Source organism: Euleptes europaea, chromosome 2 (genome assembly GCF_029931775.1).
Source record: "Euleptes europaea isolate rEulEur1 chromosome 2, rEulEur1.hap1, whole genome shotgun sequence".
Lineage (NCBI taxonomy): Eukaryota > Metazoa > Chordata > Lepidosauria > Squamata > Sphaerodactylidae > Euleptes > Euleptes europaea.
This window is the reverse complement of record NC_079313.1, coordinates 4,621,755-4,635,427: the sequence shown is the minus strand read 5'-3', so window position 1 is coordinate 4,635,427 and position 13,673 is coordinate 4,621,755. Positions and strand designations below refer to the sequence as shown.

General features: G+C 50.3%; 1 protein-coding gene across 1 annotated transcript in view; it reads left to right on the top strand.

The window, feature by feature from the left end:
• The first annotated feature begins 4,960 nt into the window (after positions 1–4,960).
• LOC130494017 (calcium/calmodulin-dependent protein kinase type IV-like) overlaps positions 4,961–13,673 on the top strand; it is a 40,280-nt gene continuing 31,567 nt past the window's right edge. Inside the window, exon 1 of the mRNA XM_056867648.1 lies at positions 4,961–5,307. Within this exon, the coding sequence (XP_056723626.1) occupies positions 4,961–5,307 (347 nt within the window). The remainder of the gene's footprint in view (positions 5,308–13,673) is intronic.

Here is a 13,673-nt window from a genome sequence, read left to right as displayed (position 1 = left end):
CCAGTTCCCCTGGAGAAAATGGCAGCTTTGGAGGGTGGACTCTATGGCATTATACCCCGCTGAAATCCCTCCCCAAACTCCTCTGTCCCCCAGATCTCCAGGAATTTCCTGGCCTGGAGTTAGCAACCGTATCCTCAGTATTCAGGTTAAATTGCCGTGTTGGCACTTTGCGATAAATAAGTGGGTTTGGGGTTGCAGTTTGGGCACTCGGTCTCTAAAAGGTTCGCCATCACTGCCCTATGGGGTCGCCGTAAGTCAGCTGTGATTGGACAGCCCTTTCCACCACCACCAAGTTTACTTAGGGCTTAGGGCAGTTTAGCTTGGAAAGAAGGTGGTTAAGAGGAGACATGACAGAGGTCTATAAAATTATGCATGGCATGGAGAGTGGACAGGGAGAAGCTTTTCTCCCTCATACTAGAACGCGGGGTCATCCGCTGAAGCTGGAGGGTGAGAGATTCAAAACTGATAAAAGGAAGTATTGCTTCACACAATGCATAAATTGTGGAACTATCTGCCCCATTTCTGTGTGTTTCATAGAATCAGAGTTGGAAGGGACCACCAGGGTCATCTAGTCCAACCCCCTGCACAATGCAGGAAATTCACAACTACCTTCCCCCCACACCCCCAGTGACCCCTACTCCATGCCCAGAAGATGGCCAAGATGCCCTTCCTCTCAACATCTGCTTAAGGTCATAGAATCAGCATTGCTGACAGATGGCCATCTAGCTTCTGCTTAAAACCCTCCAGGGAAGGAGAGCTCACCACCTCCCGAGGAAGCCTGTCCCACTGAGGAACCGGTTTAACTGTTAGAAAATTCTTTCTAATGTCTTGACGGAAACTCTTTTGATTTAATTTCAACCTATTGGTTCTGATCTGACCTTCTGGGGCAGCAGAAGACAACTCGGCACCATCCTCTCTATGACAGCCCTTCAAGTAATTGAAGATGGTTATCATATCCCCTCTCAGTCTTCTCCTTTTCAGGCTGAACATACCCACCTCCTTCAACCTTTTCTCACAGACTTGGTCTCCAGATCCCTCACCATCTTGGTTGCCCTCCTCTGGACACATTCCAACTTATCTACATCCTTCTTAAATTGCGGTGCCCAAAACTGAACACAATACTTAGAAAGTTCTTCCTAATGTTTAGACGGAAACTCTTTTGATTTAATGTCAACCCGTTGGTTCTGGTCTGACCGTCTGGGGAAACAGAAAATAACCTGGGTTTCTATATGCTGGCTAAACACGAATCCAGAAAACATGGGCAAAATGCGCGGAAACGTGATGGGACACCGAGGCAACCCCATCCAGATGGAAAATGCTTGCATGATCAAGGCAAAGCCCCGAACTAGTCGGCAGGAAACAGGAAACAGCCATGCATAAATGGCCTGTGTGTGATCTTGAACTAGATACTGTCTGCCTAGCTAGGGCTGTCAATTCGGTTCGGCCTGAACTGAAAATCAGCCAAATTTCCCCTGATTCGGTGGTTTTTAGTTCGGGAGGAACCGAACTCAAAACTGGCGGGCAACTGGGGGGGCCGAATTCAGCGAGTTCAGGAGTTCGCGAATAAATTCGGCAAATTCGGCCGTCAGTAAGCAGCATAACCGTCAGTAAGCAGCATTCTCCTCCCCCGGCCAATCGGTGGGCAAGCTGGGTCTTCTTCTGGCCAATCAGTCAGGATTGAGTACTGGAGGAATCAGCTGATGTGCGGCCCGGCCAGGGAGAGAGAGAGAGAGAGCGAAATCCTTGTGTGTGTGGGGGGGGGTGCTTGTGCACATTCGCTCCTTTCTGTGGCTGCAGGGGGCGTATTTTTTGGGGTACAGACACAAAACTTTCACTGGAGTTTCAGACCAGTGTTCTTAAGATACCCCCCAAGTTTTGTAAACATTGGGTCAGGGGGTCCCGAGATATGGGCTCCCCCCTTTTTCTTTCCATGGCTGCAGGGGGCGCATTTTTGGGGGTACAGATCCCAAACTTTGAGCGGAGTTTCAGACCAGTGTTCTTAAGATACCCCCCAAGTTTCGTAAACATTGGGTCAGGGGGGTCTCGAGATATGGGCTCTCCCCCTTTTCCCTCCCCCCTTTTTCCATTTATGTGGCTGCAGGGGGCGCTTTTTTGGGGATATAGCCCCCAAACTTTTAGCATAGCTTCAGTCAATTATTCTTAAGATACTACCCAAGTTTTGTAAAGATGGGTTCAGTGGGGGCAGAAATATCGCCTCCCCCCCTTTCTCTTTCCGTGGCTGCAGGGGGCGCATTTTTGGGGGTGCAGATCCCAAACTTTGAGCAGAGTTTCAGACCAGTGTTCTTAAGATACCCCCCCCCAAGTTTTGTGAACATTGGGTCAGGGGGTCCCGAGATATGGGCTTTCCCCTTTCCCCTTTCCCCTATTGGGATGAATGGATCAGCCAATCCTGTGCATCTCCAGAGCAAAACGTTCCGTGCCTAATTGGAATCATCTTGGATTACAAGTCCTCTTCAACCCCTCTTGATGGAACAGAAGACAGCCACAGTAAGACCCCTTTGGGGGCTTTAATCTATAATTTTTCTCCTGTGTATGTGTGTGTGTGTGTGGGAAAGCAGAGTCTGTGTGTGTGTGGAGAGGGAGCAGTTTCTGTGGGTGGGGGGGAAGCCAAAGGGGGCTTTCGTCGGTTCTGCCTGGGGTGTGTGTTCCCCCTCGAGTCTCTCGCTCCCTGGTTTGAGGGGGGAGGTTTCAGTTGTGTGTTGCAAAGGTGTTGTTTAACAAGGTTGTGTTGTTTTGCAGTTGTTTTGCAAACGTCTCAGCTGTTGTCGGGGTTGGGAGCTTTGTGCGTGGGCGGCAAGCTCTGCTGAGAGATGCACATTAAGGGTGGGGGGGACCCCTTTCAGGGCCCATATCTCAGCCCCCCGACCCAATCTTTACAAAACTTGGGGAGTCTTTCAATAAACATCCTTTGAAGCTCTGCCGAAAGTTTGGGACCTCTAACCCCAAAAATGCCCCCCCAGAGCCGCGGAAAGGCGCAATTGTGTTTTTAATGGCTTTATTCGGCCGAATTTTTTTCCGAACTTTGAATTCCCGCCGAATTGAACGGATCCGAAGTGGGGGAGTTCGGACTTCGGCACGTACCGAACCCACAAGGGCCAAATTCGGCCGAATCCGAACTGTACCGGTTTTTTGTTTTTTTTTGACAGCCCTATGCCTAGCCTACCTCACAGGACAGCTGGAGGATCAGATGGAAAGATGTAAATTGGCATGCACCACTTTGAGCTCCTTGGGGCAAGGCTGGGGGTTGCCCGTGGTGCTAGGTGGCGTTGCATCTTTGCGGTGGAAGAGGATGGATCTCTTTGACAACAGCAGCATCATAACTGTCTGTTTAGGACCAAGCAAAATATCACAAAACAAAGCAACTTGACGGCACTTAACACACGCACAATGCGGCTACTCTTTGAAACTATTCCATTGCTCCTATTAAAAAAAGGAATTTAACGACTTGGATTCTCTGTCCCCCCCCCCCCCTCCATATTCAGGCAACTCCATCCAAGCCGGGTCCATTAGGTGGCAGAAGAGAGCCGGCTTTGCAAGGATGCTAATCGATGGGCTTCATCAGATGGAGGTCACGGGATGTGATCGGGCGGGGCTGTCTTATAAGCATAACCCCCCCCCCCAAAAAGACCACCTCCCTTCATTAAAAAAGTCTGGGGAGGACATCTGTCCTGCAAGATGTGACCTGCATTAGGAAAACCAAAGCACCCAAAGAGTCATTAAAAAAATAATAAAAATAAAAGAAGAATAATGAAAATGGAAGCCCCCTCCCCAAATCCCCGCTGCCCCTCTTGCGGGGGGGGGGATATATGCTGGCACCTGTCCAGACGATTCCCTCCGCAAGGCTGTGGGGGGGCGGCGGAGGGTGGTGCCAAGCCCGAATGGAGGTCACGGGGATGCAATTGGGCTTGTAAGCATCACCCCTCCCCAAAAAAGACCCCCTCCCCCCATTAAAAAAGTCTAAGCAGGAAATCTGTCCTGCAAAATGTGATGCCCACTCGGAAAAGTGCATTAAAATAATGATGATGATGAAGATGATGAAAAAGAAGATGATGATGAAGATGATGATGATGAAAGAGGAAAAATACAAATGGAAGCCCCCTCCCCAAATAATGATGATGATGAAGAAGAAGATGATGAAGATGATGATGAAAAAGATGATGAAGAAGATGAAGATGATGAAAAAGATGATGATGAAGATGATGAAAGAGGAATAATACAAATGGAAGCCCCCTCCCCAAATAATGATGATGATGAAGATGATGAAGATGATGATGATGATGAAGAAGATGAAAGAGGAATAATACAAATGGAAGCCCCCTCCCCAAATAATGATGATGATGAAGAAGATGATGATGATGATGAAGAAGATGAAAGAGGAATAATACAAATGAAAGCCTCCTCCCCAAATAATGATGATGATGATGGTGATGATGAAGAAGATGATGAAGATGATGATGAAGAAGAATATGAAAGAATAATACAAATGAAAGCCTCCTCCCCAAATAATGATGATGATGATGGTGATGATGAAGAAGATGATGAAGATGATGATGAAAAAGAAGAAGATGAAAGAGGAATAACACAAATGAAAGCCTCCTCCCCAAATGATGATGAAGATGGTGATGATGAAGAAGATGATGAAGATGATGGTGAAAAAGAAGAAGATGAAAGAGGAATAACACAAATGAAAGCCTCCTCCCCAAATGATGATGAAGATGGTGATGATGAAGAAGATGATGAAGATGATGGTGAAAAAGAAGAAGATGAAAGAGGAATAACACAGATGAAAGCCTCCTCCCCAAATGATGATGAAGATGGTGATGATGAAGAAGATGATGAAGATGATGGTGATGAAAAAGAAGAAGATGAAAGAGGAATAACACAAATGGCAGCCCCCTCCCCAAACCCCCGCTGCCCTTCCTGCGGGGGGGGGGGACATATGCCGGCCCCTGCCCAGCCGATTCCCTCCGCAAGGGAGGCTGCCGGGGGGTGGCGCCAAGCCCGGCCGGACCGCCTCTCCATCCGCGCCGGGGGAGGCGCGCCCGCTCCGCCCGCCCGCCCGCCCGCCCGCGCCCAGCGTGGCCCTTCGGCCGGCCTCCCTCCGTCCCTCCATCCCTCGCTCGCTCCCATCCGGAGGGCCGCGATGCCCAGCCCCGACGCCGCCCCGACGCCGCCCGCGCCGGCCGAGGAGGAGGACCAGGACGCCGCCGCCGCCTTCTGGATCGAGGGCTCCCGCCGCGACTGCGCGCTCGACCGCTTCTACCGCCGCGGCGCCGAGCTGGGCAGGTAGGGCGGCCCGGGGGGAGCCGGGGAGGGGGGGTCGCCAACCTCCAGGCGGGGGCTGGAGATCTCCCGCTGCGACCACTGGCCTCCACATCTGTGCGCCTGGAGGGAAGGGCCGTTTTGGAAAGGGGGGGCTCCAGGGCCTTCTGCCCCACTGGAGCCCCTCCCCTCCCCAAGCTCCACCTCCACAATCTCCTCACCTGGAGCTGGCAACCCTAGGAGGGGAGGGTTGCCAACCTCCAGGTACTGGCTGGAGATCTCCGGCTGCAAGGGCTGATCCCCAGGCGACAAAATCGGTTCGCTTGGGCCGTGGATGCGCGGGAGGTTTTGCCTTGGGTTTGCCACCCTTTCGAGGCACGTGTTTCCCGTCCAAACTCTCCAAACCCAACAGGAAGCCCCCGGGCAGAGTTCTAAGAATTTGGATGGGGGCAATGGGCATCTGGACTCTAGCAGCAAGTCCAAGGCAAAACCTCTCCTGCATAAAGGGCCTTGGAGAAAATGGCCATTTTGGAAGGTGGACTTTATGGCACTGTACCCCATGTACCCCACATAAGTCCCTCCCCTCCCCAAACCCTTCCCTCCTCATCCTTCATCCCCAAAATCTCCAGGTATTTCCTAACTTGGAGCTGGAAACCCTAGCGAGGGGAGGGCTGCCAACCTCCAGGTGGTGGCTGGAGATCTCCCTCTATTCCAACGGATCTCCAGCCAATAGAGATTGGTTTCCCTTGAGGAAACGGCCACCTTGGCAATTGGACTCTATGGCATTGAAGTCCCTTTCCTCCCCAAACCCCACCCTCCTCAGGATCTGACCCCAAAATCTCCAGGTATGTCCCAACCCGGAGCTGGCAACCCTATATTAAGGTTTGGGTGTGCCCTGGGCTTGAGCCCCTGGTAGGGTTTCTAACCTCCAGGTAGCAGCTGGAGATCTCCCGTTATTACAACTGATCTCCAGGCGACGGAGATCAGTTCCCCTGGAGAAAATGGCCACTTTGGCAATTGGACTCTATGACATTGAAGTCCCTCCCCCAAACCCCGCCCTCCTCAGGCTCCACCCAAAAAACCTCCCGCTGGTGGTGAAGAGGGACCTGGCAACCCTAGCATTAGTCCTGACTTCTAGCTTTGACGGGAGAGCTGTGATTAGGGTTGCCAGCTCCAGGTTGGGAAATACCTGGAGATTTTGGGGGCGGAGCCTGAGGAGGACGGGGTGTGGAGGGGGAGGGACTTCAATGCCATAGAGTCCAATTGCCAAAGCGGCCATTTTTCTCCAGGGGAACTGATCTCTTATCGGCTGGAGATCGGTTGTAATAGAAGGAGATCTCCAGCTACTACCTGGAGGTTGGCAACCCTGGCTGTGATTCCACGGTAGATTACATACTGCGTAATACAAAATTATCCGGGTACAGTCCATGGTATCTCCAGAAAGCCTTGGCCAGTTTTGCTTCCTCACTGAGGACTGGAGGATTGTGGCCCCTTGGGTTCGAAACCGCTACGCTGTATAGGTTGGGTCACTGGAGGAGCATGTGTAGATTTTGGATGACAGACCCCCGCCCACTGGGCCGGCTTAGGTGTTACCCCGTTTCTCTGTCGGCTGTGTTGGTTGCCCGTTTTCCCCTAGGTTTGGGTCAAGGCGTTGGTCCTGCCCTCTAAAGCTTTGACGGGAGGGGCTGTGGCTCAGTGGTGGAGCGTCTGCTTGGCATGCAGAAGATCCCAGGTTCAATCCCCTGCCTCTCCAGTTGAAGGGACCAGGCAAGTAGGTGATGTGAAAGACCTCTGCCTGAGACCCTGGAGAGCCGCTGCCGGTCTGAGTAGACAATACTGACTTTGATGGACCGAGGGTCTGATTCAGTAGAAGGCAGCTTCATGTGATTCCATGGTAGATTACGTACTGCTTAATACAGAAGGATCCAGGTTCAGTCCATGGTATCTCCAGGAAACCTTTGCCAGTTTCGCTTCCTCACTGAGGACTGGAGCCTTGTGGCGCCTTGGGTACGAAACTGCTGTGCTGGCTGTGTTGGTTGTCTGTGTTTTCTCTAGGTGTGGGTCAAGGCGTTGGTCTTGACCTCTGGCTTTGACAGGAGGGCTGTGGTTCCACGGTAGATTACGTACTGGGTAATACAGAAGGATCCAGGTTCGGTTCACGGTGTCTCCAGAAAACCTTTGCCAGAGGCTCTGGAGAGCGGCTGCCGGTTGGAGCAGATGATACCGGGCATGGTGGACCAGTTGTCTGATTCCGAATGAAGCAGTTTCATTGACTTGGCTTTTAAAAAAAACCCAAAACTCCTTTTCTCTCTAAGCCAGTGTTTACAAAATGCTATTTGCAGGAGGCCTGTAATTCAGGAATATACATTTGGCGTGCACAAGATGGGTGTACAGCAGGGGTCACAAACTTGATGCCCTCCAAGTGCTTTTAGAAATTTGTCGCGACTAGGAGCACCCCCCGCTGGTATATATGACCTCAAGTTGGGGTGAAGACTAGATACTTGCTTGTAAAAAGATTTCCAGGGTTTGGGGGTGTGGGAGAAAGGCAGGGTCTGGTTTTTAGCCATAGCTTGTGGATAAAAAGGGCTTCTGAACATGTGCAGAGCGAACACGTGCAGAGTGAGTTCCCCTCCAGGAAACTGGCCTTAGCAGCACCCATCGATCTGGGATTAGGGTGAAGGGCTCCCATACTGGAAGGGGGCACTTCCAAGCAGGTTTCCCCCACCCCCTGGATCTCGAGTCAAACTTCAACACGCACAGACCCCAAATCAAAGAGTGATGCGGCTCTAATTAGATTGCCGGACTCTGCGGAAAGTTAATTTCCTTGGCTTCTGATTAGCAACCAGCAGCCTCTTCCGCCCCCGTCCAGAATTAGAGGGCAATCTGGAAAACGTCCGGACGGATTTGAGCCACTAAATTCGGCTCTTTCCAATGGCTAAACTGCCAGCTCTGAAAAGGGGGACTTCTTTTAAACAGAGCCCGAGCCGTGTTTTAAGGGGCGCAAAGGTAACCAACAGATGCCGGATTTGCAGCCGCAAGATGACTTAAGCGTGTCTTTCTTTCGGGATGATGTGTTTTGGTTGCGTGCGTCAACAGCTCTTGGCTTCCTGTGATAATAAATACACGTTTAGGGATGTTTCAAAGGCTTATATCGATGGGCAGGGCGATAATCCCAGCCCGGCTATTGCAGGTCTTAGCGAACCGACTTTTGTCTCTCCCGGGAAAACCAGATGGCCTTCTGCTCTTCTGTCTCTTTTCCCCCTCTTCCTATTTCTCTTAGGACCATCTAAGCCAAGGGTGTCAAACTCAATTGTTACGAGGGCCGGATATGATACAGATGTTGCTTGGTTGGGCCAGGCCTCGCTAGCCCAGATCGAGAATGTGTGTGGGGTGGTCTGCCTTAACTGACTTATGGGCCGGGTAAGAGCTCTCAAGGGGCCGGATCTAGCCCGCGGGCCTTATGTTTGACACCCTCTCTCATAATACTAGAATGTGGGGTTCTCTGCTAAAGCAGGAGGGTGAGAGATTCAAAACAGAGAAAAGGAAGTATTTCATCCCATAACACATAGTTAAATTGTGGAACTCCCTGCCCCAGGATGTGGGGATGGCTACCAACTTGAAAGGCTTGAAGAGGGGAGTGGACATGTTCATGGAGGAGAGGGGTATCCATGGCTACTAGTAAATATGGATACTAGTCATGATGCATACCTATTCTCTCCATGATCAGAGGAGCAGGCCTATTCTGTTAGGTGCTTTGGACCACAGGCAGGATAAATGCTGCTGCAGTCGTCTTGTTTGTGGGCTTCCTAGAGGCTCCTGGTTGGCCACTGTGTGAACAGACTGCTGGACTTGATGGGCCTTGGTGGGCCTTGGTCTGATCCAGCAGGGCTTTCCTTATGTTCTTATGGAAGACGGAGCTATCAATGGCTACTAGTCAAAAAGGATACTGGTCATGATGCATCCCTATTCTCTCTAGGATCAGAGGAGCATATTAGGTGCTGTGGAACGCAGGCAGGATAATGCTGCTGCAGCCGTCTTGTTTGTGGGCTTCCCAGAGGCACCTGGTTGGCTGCTGTGTGAACAGACTGCTGGACTTGATGGGCCTTGGTCCGATCCAGCAGGGCCTTTGTCATGTTCTTACCCCCCCCGATCTAAGCCATACTGCACAAGTTTGCACGGCGGACTTTGGGGGTGTAGCTGGGTTCCGTTCACCATCCGGTTCACATTGACGCGAGGGGATAAAAGAACAGGCATCCTGCTTTGTCAGAGGGTTTATTTATCCGCACCGTTTGTGCACCCCACCTCCTCTCCTTATGCCCTTCTCCCCTCTCCCCAAGCTGCTATGGATAGGATAATGCATACTCCACAGTGGGTGTTACATACAGAATAGGATACATTTCAGCTTCCCAAGAATCTCAGCTTCCTCTTCCCCCCTCCTAAGCTTCTAGTCCTCATGATAACAAAGATAAGCTTGAAAGGGTATGGGAAATGCCTGCCAGGATGAACACATGAAGCTGCCTTATACTGAATCAGACCCTTGGTCCATCAGAGTCAGTATTGTCTACTCAAACCGGCAGCGGCTCTCCAGGGTCTCAGGCGGAGGTCTTTTACATCACCTACTTGCCTTGTCCCTTTAACTGGAAATGCCGGGGATTGAACCTGGGACCTTTCTGCACGCCAAGCAGATGCTCTACCACTGAGCCACAGCTCCTCCTCATGTGATCTAAAAAAGGGGGCTTACAGTATATTCCTTTATCACAGGGTGAGCCTGTCTTCCAGCTTTGCAGCCGAAACTGCTGACGGGGGTACCAGCGAAATCTGCCGCCAGCTTTCCTGCCGAGCTTCAGGCCCCGGCTGTCTGTCCTCTTTGCTTTTTACGAGCGCTGCATTGACATTCCTGCACCATTGTTTTTAAAAAGGGAAATTTACTCCATTCCTCTCCAAAAAGGTGCAAAACTGCTGTGGGGAGGGAGTTTTCTTGGTGACATCCTTGGGGGCCAGCCAACCAAGGTAATGCAGCTGTAGCTTCAAGGTTGCAGGACCAGCCCCCCTTTCCCCCTGGAGCTTGACCCTACAAAGGAAAAGGTATGTTGGGGGTTGCTTCCGGAGCTCCCCCACTGTGCCGAGATTCCCTCCCGGATCCCGTTAGAGCAGCACTTCCCAAACTGTGCTCCACGGAGCACTTGGTGCTCCGCGAAACATCTCCTAGTGCTCCAGGAAGAGAAAGGAAATAAAAATACTACTGTCATTCTGTTTAGTATATAGGTGCTAGGAGAAAATTAGTGCACCGTGACGAATTTCTCTCCTGAAAAGTGCTCCGTGGCTCAAAATGTTTGGGAACCGCTGCGTTAGAGGATCTGAACTAAACAATTTCCAAGGCTTTGCCTGTGCAAAACCAATCAGCGGCAGAATTCTCTAGGATTTATCTCATTAAATGTGAGTTACCACCTTTAATTCTGATATTGCAAAAGAGCAAGGGGGTAGAGTTCTGTTCTCTGAACTATTAACCGGCAAATCAGACAGAACACCTGTGGAAACTTTTTGTCTTGTATTGAGAAAAGAAAATATTCTTTTTATTGGAGAAGACAGAAAAAAAAAATACAGCAGGGAAAAGTTAGCCCGACAATTACTGTGATGATAGATGCTGAAAGTATCAAAGTTGCTTTATCACTTCTTAATCATATTATAGCAAGTCTTCGTTTTAAAAGCAAATCAGGTTTCAGCCGTTGTCTCGCGGCTTTTAGGGATTATCAAAAAGCCCAAGTTATCTCACCTCGAGCTCTCCCCTGTTCTTCTTCTGAGACTTCCAGCCAGAGAAATCTGATTTGCTTGTCACCGGAGTGCATATTTATAGAAAAATACCAACCTTATCTATCTCTGAATCGGATCTATTACCATCACACAATTGTAATTAGATAACTGAGTGGTTCATAAACTCAAGATGAGATAAGCAATGTAAGTGCAGATAAACCAATCTGCAGGTGCACGTGAGATACACGTGATATAACAAGATAAGACGGCCAACCTCAATTCTTAACCTTTACTAAAAAGCAATGAATTGAACTTTTTTTTCTGAAAGTGTTTCAGCTAAGTGTCCAAAGTGAAGGTAGATCGAAGCAACAGAGTTCATTGATGAAAAGTGCATGAACTCTGTTAACCTGCAAACTCAGCAAGAAAAGAGGAATCATATCATCAGCCTTAGAAGAAAAGTTTATTTTTATATGCCTACTTTCTCTACCACTTAAGGAAGAATTAAACTGGCTTACAATCACCTTCCCTTCGCCTCCCCACAACAGACACCTGGTGAGATAGGTGGGGCTGAGAGAGCTGTGACTAGCCCAAGGTCACCCAGCTGGCTTCATGTGGAGGAGTGGGGAAACCAACCCAGTTCACCAGATTAGCCTCCGCCACTCATGTGGAGGAGCGGGGAAGCAAACCCGGTTCTCCAGGTCAGAGTCCACCGCTCCAAACCACCGCTCTTAACCGCGACACCACGCTGGCTCTCCGAGAAGGGCTTTCTCTTTAGCGAGATGCTTTGCCCTCCCTTCAGCAGCGTCGGAGGGGAGATATACTCAGAGAGTGTATGCCCATGTGGCATGGGGTGTGTGGAAACTTTGGAGAATGTTCTTAGATCTTTCCTAGCAAGTGTTTAAAGGATCAATTTGTGTGGCATGGTTTAGTGGTTAAGAGCGGTGGTTTGGAGTGGTGGAGTCTGATCTGGAGAACGGGGTTTGATTCTCCACTCCTACACATGAAGCCAGCTGGGTGACCTTGGGCTAGTCACACTCTCTCAGTCCCACCTACCTCACAGGGTGTTTGTTGTGGGGGGGAGGGAAGGTGATTGTAAACCGGTTTGATTATCCATTAAGTGGTAGACAAAATCACCATATAAAAACCAACTCTTCTTCTTCTTCTTCTTCTTCTTCTTCTTCTTTGTTGTAGGATCACTCTTGTTTTATTGTATTTTTATCTGTTGGGGCTGTTGGAAATCATTGTTTGCATATGCTTCTGTATATGCTTGATGCTACAGCTATACCCCTGCACTAAAAGTGTCCTCTGCCATGGCCCTCAGTGGTCAGTGGTATGGCTTCAGCATCCAGCTTTGCCCATGAATGACATGACATTGCACGGAGCCGGCTCTACCGCTAAGCAAACCTAGGGAATCACCTCGGGCACCCGAGTTAGAGGAGCGCCGAAAAGCCTATGCTGAATGGAGGGAACGCCACCTTTTGCTGAGTCAGACTGTTGGCCTGTGTAGCTGAGGGTTGCCAACAACCTGGAGAATAAATCATAGAATCATAAGCATTGGAAGGTGTCCATAGAGGCCATCTAGTCCAGCCCCCTGCTGAATGCAGGATCAGCCTAGCCCTCGAGTATCCCTGACAAGTGCTTGTCCAGCCTCTGCTTAAAGACTGCTAGTGAGGGGGGGGGGAAGATCACCACCTCTCTAAGTAACCGATTCCACTGTCGAACAACTCTTACTGTAAAAAAACTTTTTCCTATTATCCAGGCGGAACCTTTCGTCCTGCAGTTTAAAGCCATTATTGGGAGTCCCATCCTCTGCTGCCAACAGGAACAGCTCCCTGCCCTCCTCTAAGTGACAGCCCTTCAAATACGTAAAGAGAGCCTCCTCTTCCTCCTCTTCTCCAGACTAAACATTCCCAGCTCCCTCAGCCTTTCCTCATAGGGCTTGTCCTGCCCTTTTAACAGAGGTTCAGCAGGATGGCTTCTCACTTCTGGGGGCCACGCCGAAGTCCTCGTTCGCCTAGGGCTCTCAAACCCCTCGGCCAGGCAGGGCTGATGACATAAACTGACCCCACAGCAGCATTCGTTCTTGGTCCACCACCCCGGTTCCTGTAACGACCTCTCTGTGCAAGGCTCAGAAAGCAGAATTGGGAAGCGTACATACAAGCGAGTCGTCTAGGGGCGGCGGTTCGCTCAGGCCGCTCCTCTGCATCACTCGAACCCAGGGCCAGGAGGCAAGTCTGCGGGCTCACGAGGCTCCTGTCTGTGAGGTAGGACGGCCCAATCCTCGCATGCCTCTGGGAAGGATAAACGTGTGATAGAAAGTCCCGGGGATGTTTAGAGAGGCAGTTTGGTGCAATGGTTAGAGTATCAGACTAGGGAGACCGAGATGCTAAATCCTACTGAGGGTTCAGACAGACGAGCTCACAATCCAGTCTCAGTTTGCCTTGGAGCCATGCTGGGAGAGGAGAGAGAGCTTAATCCATCAACGTCCATTTGCTTTCCCGGTTCGAAATCCGGCTCCCTGCTTTGTTACTAGCATTTTAAACAAGAAAAGAGAAGAAGAAGAAAACCCTTTAAAATGCTCGCAACAAAGCAGAGAGGCAGATTTTGAATAGCCAAGCCAGGTGGAAGTCACAGGGTCA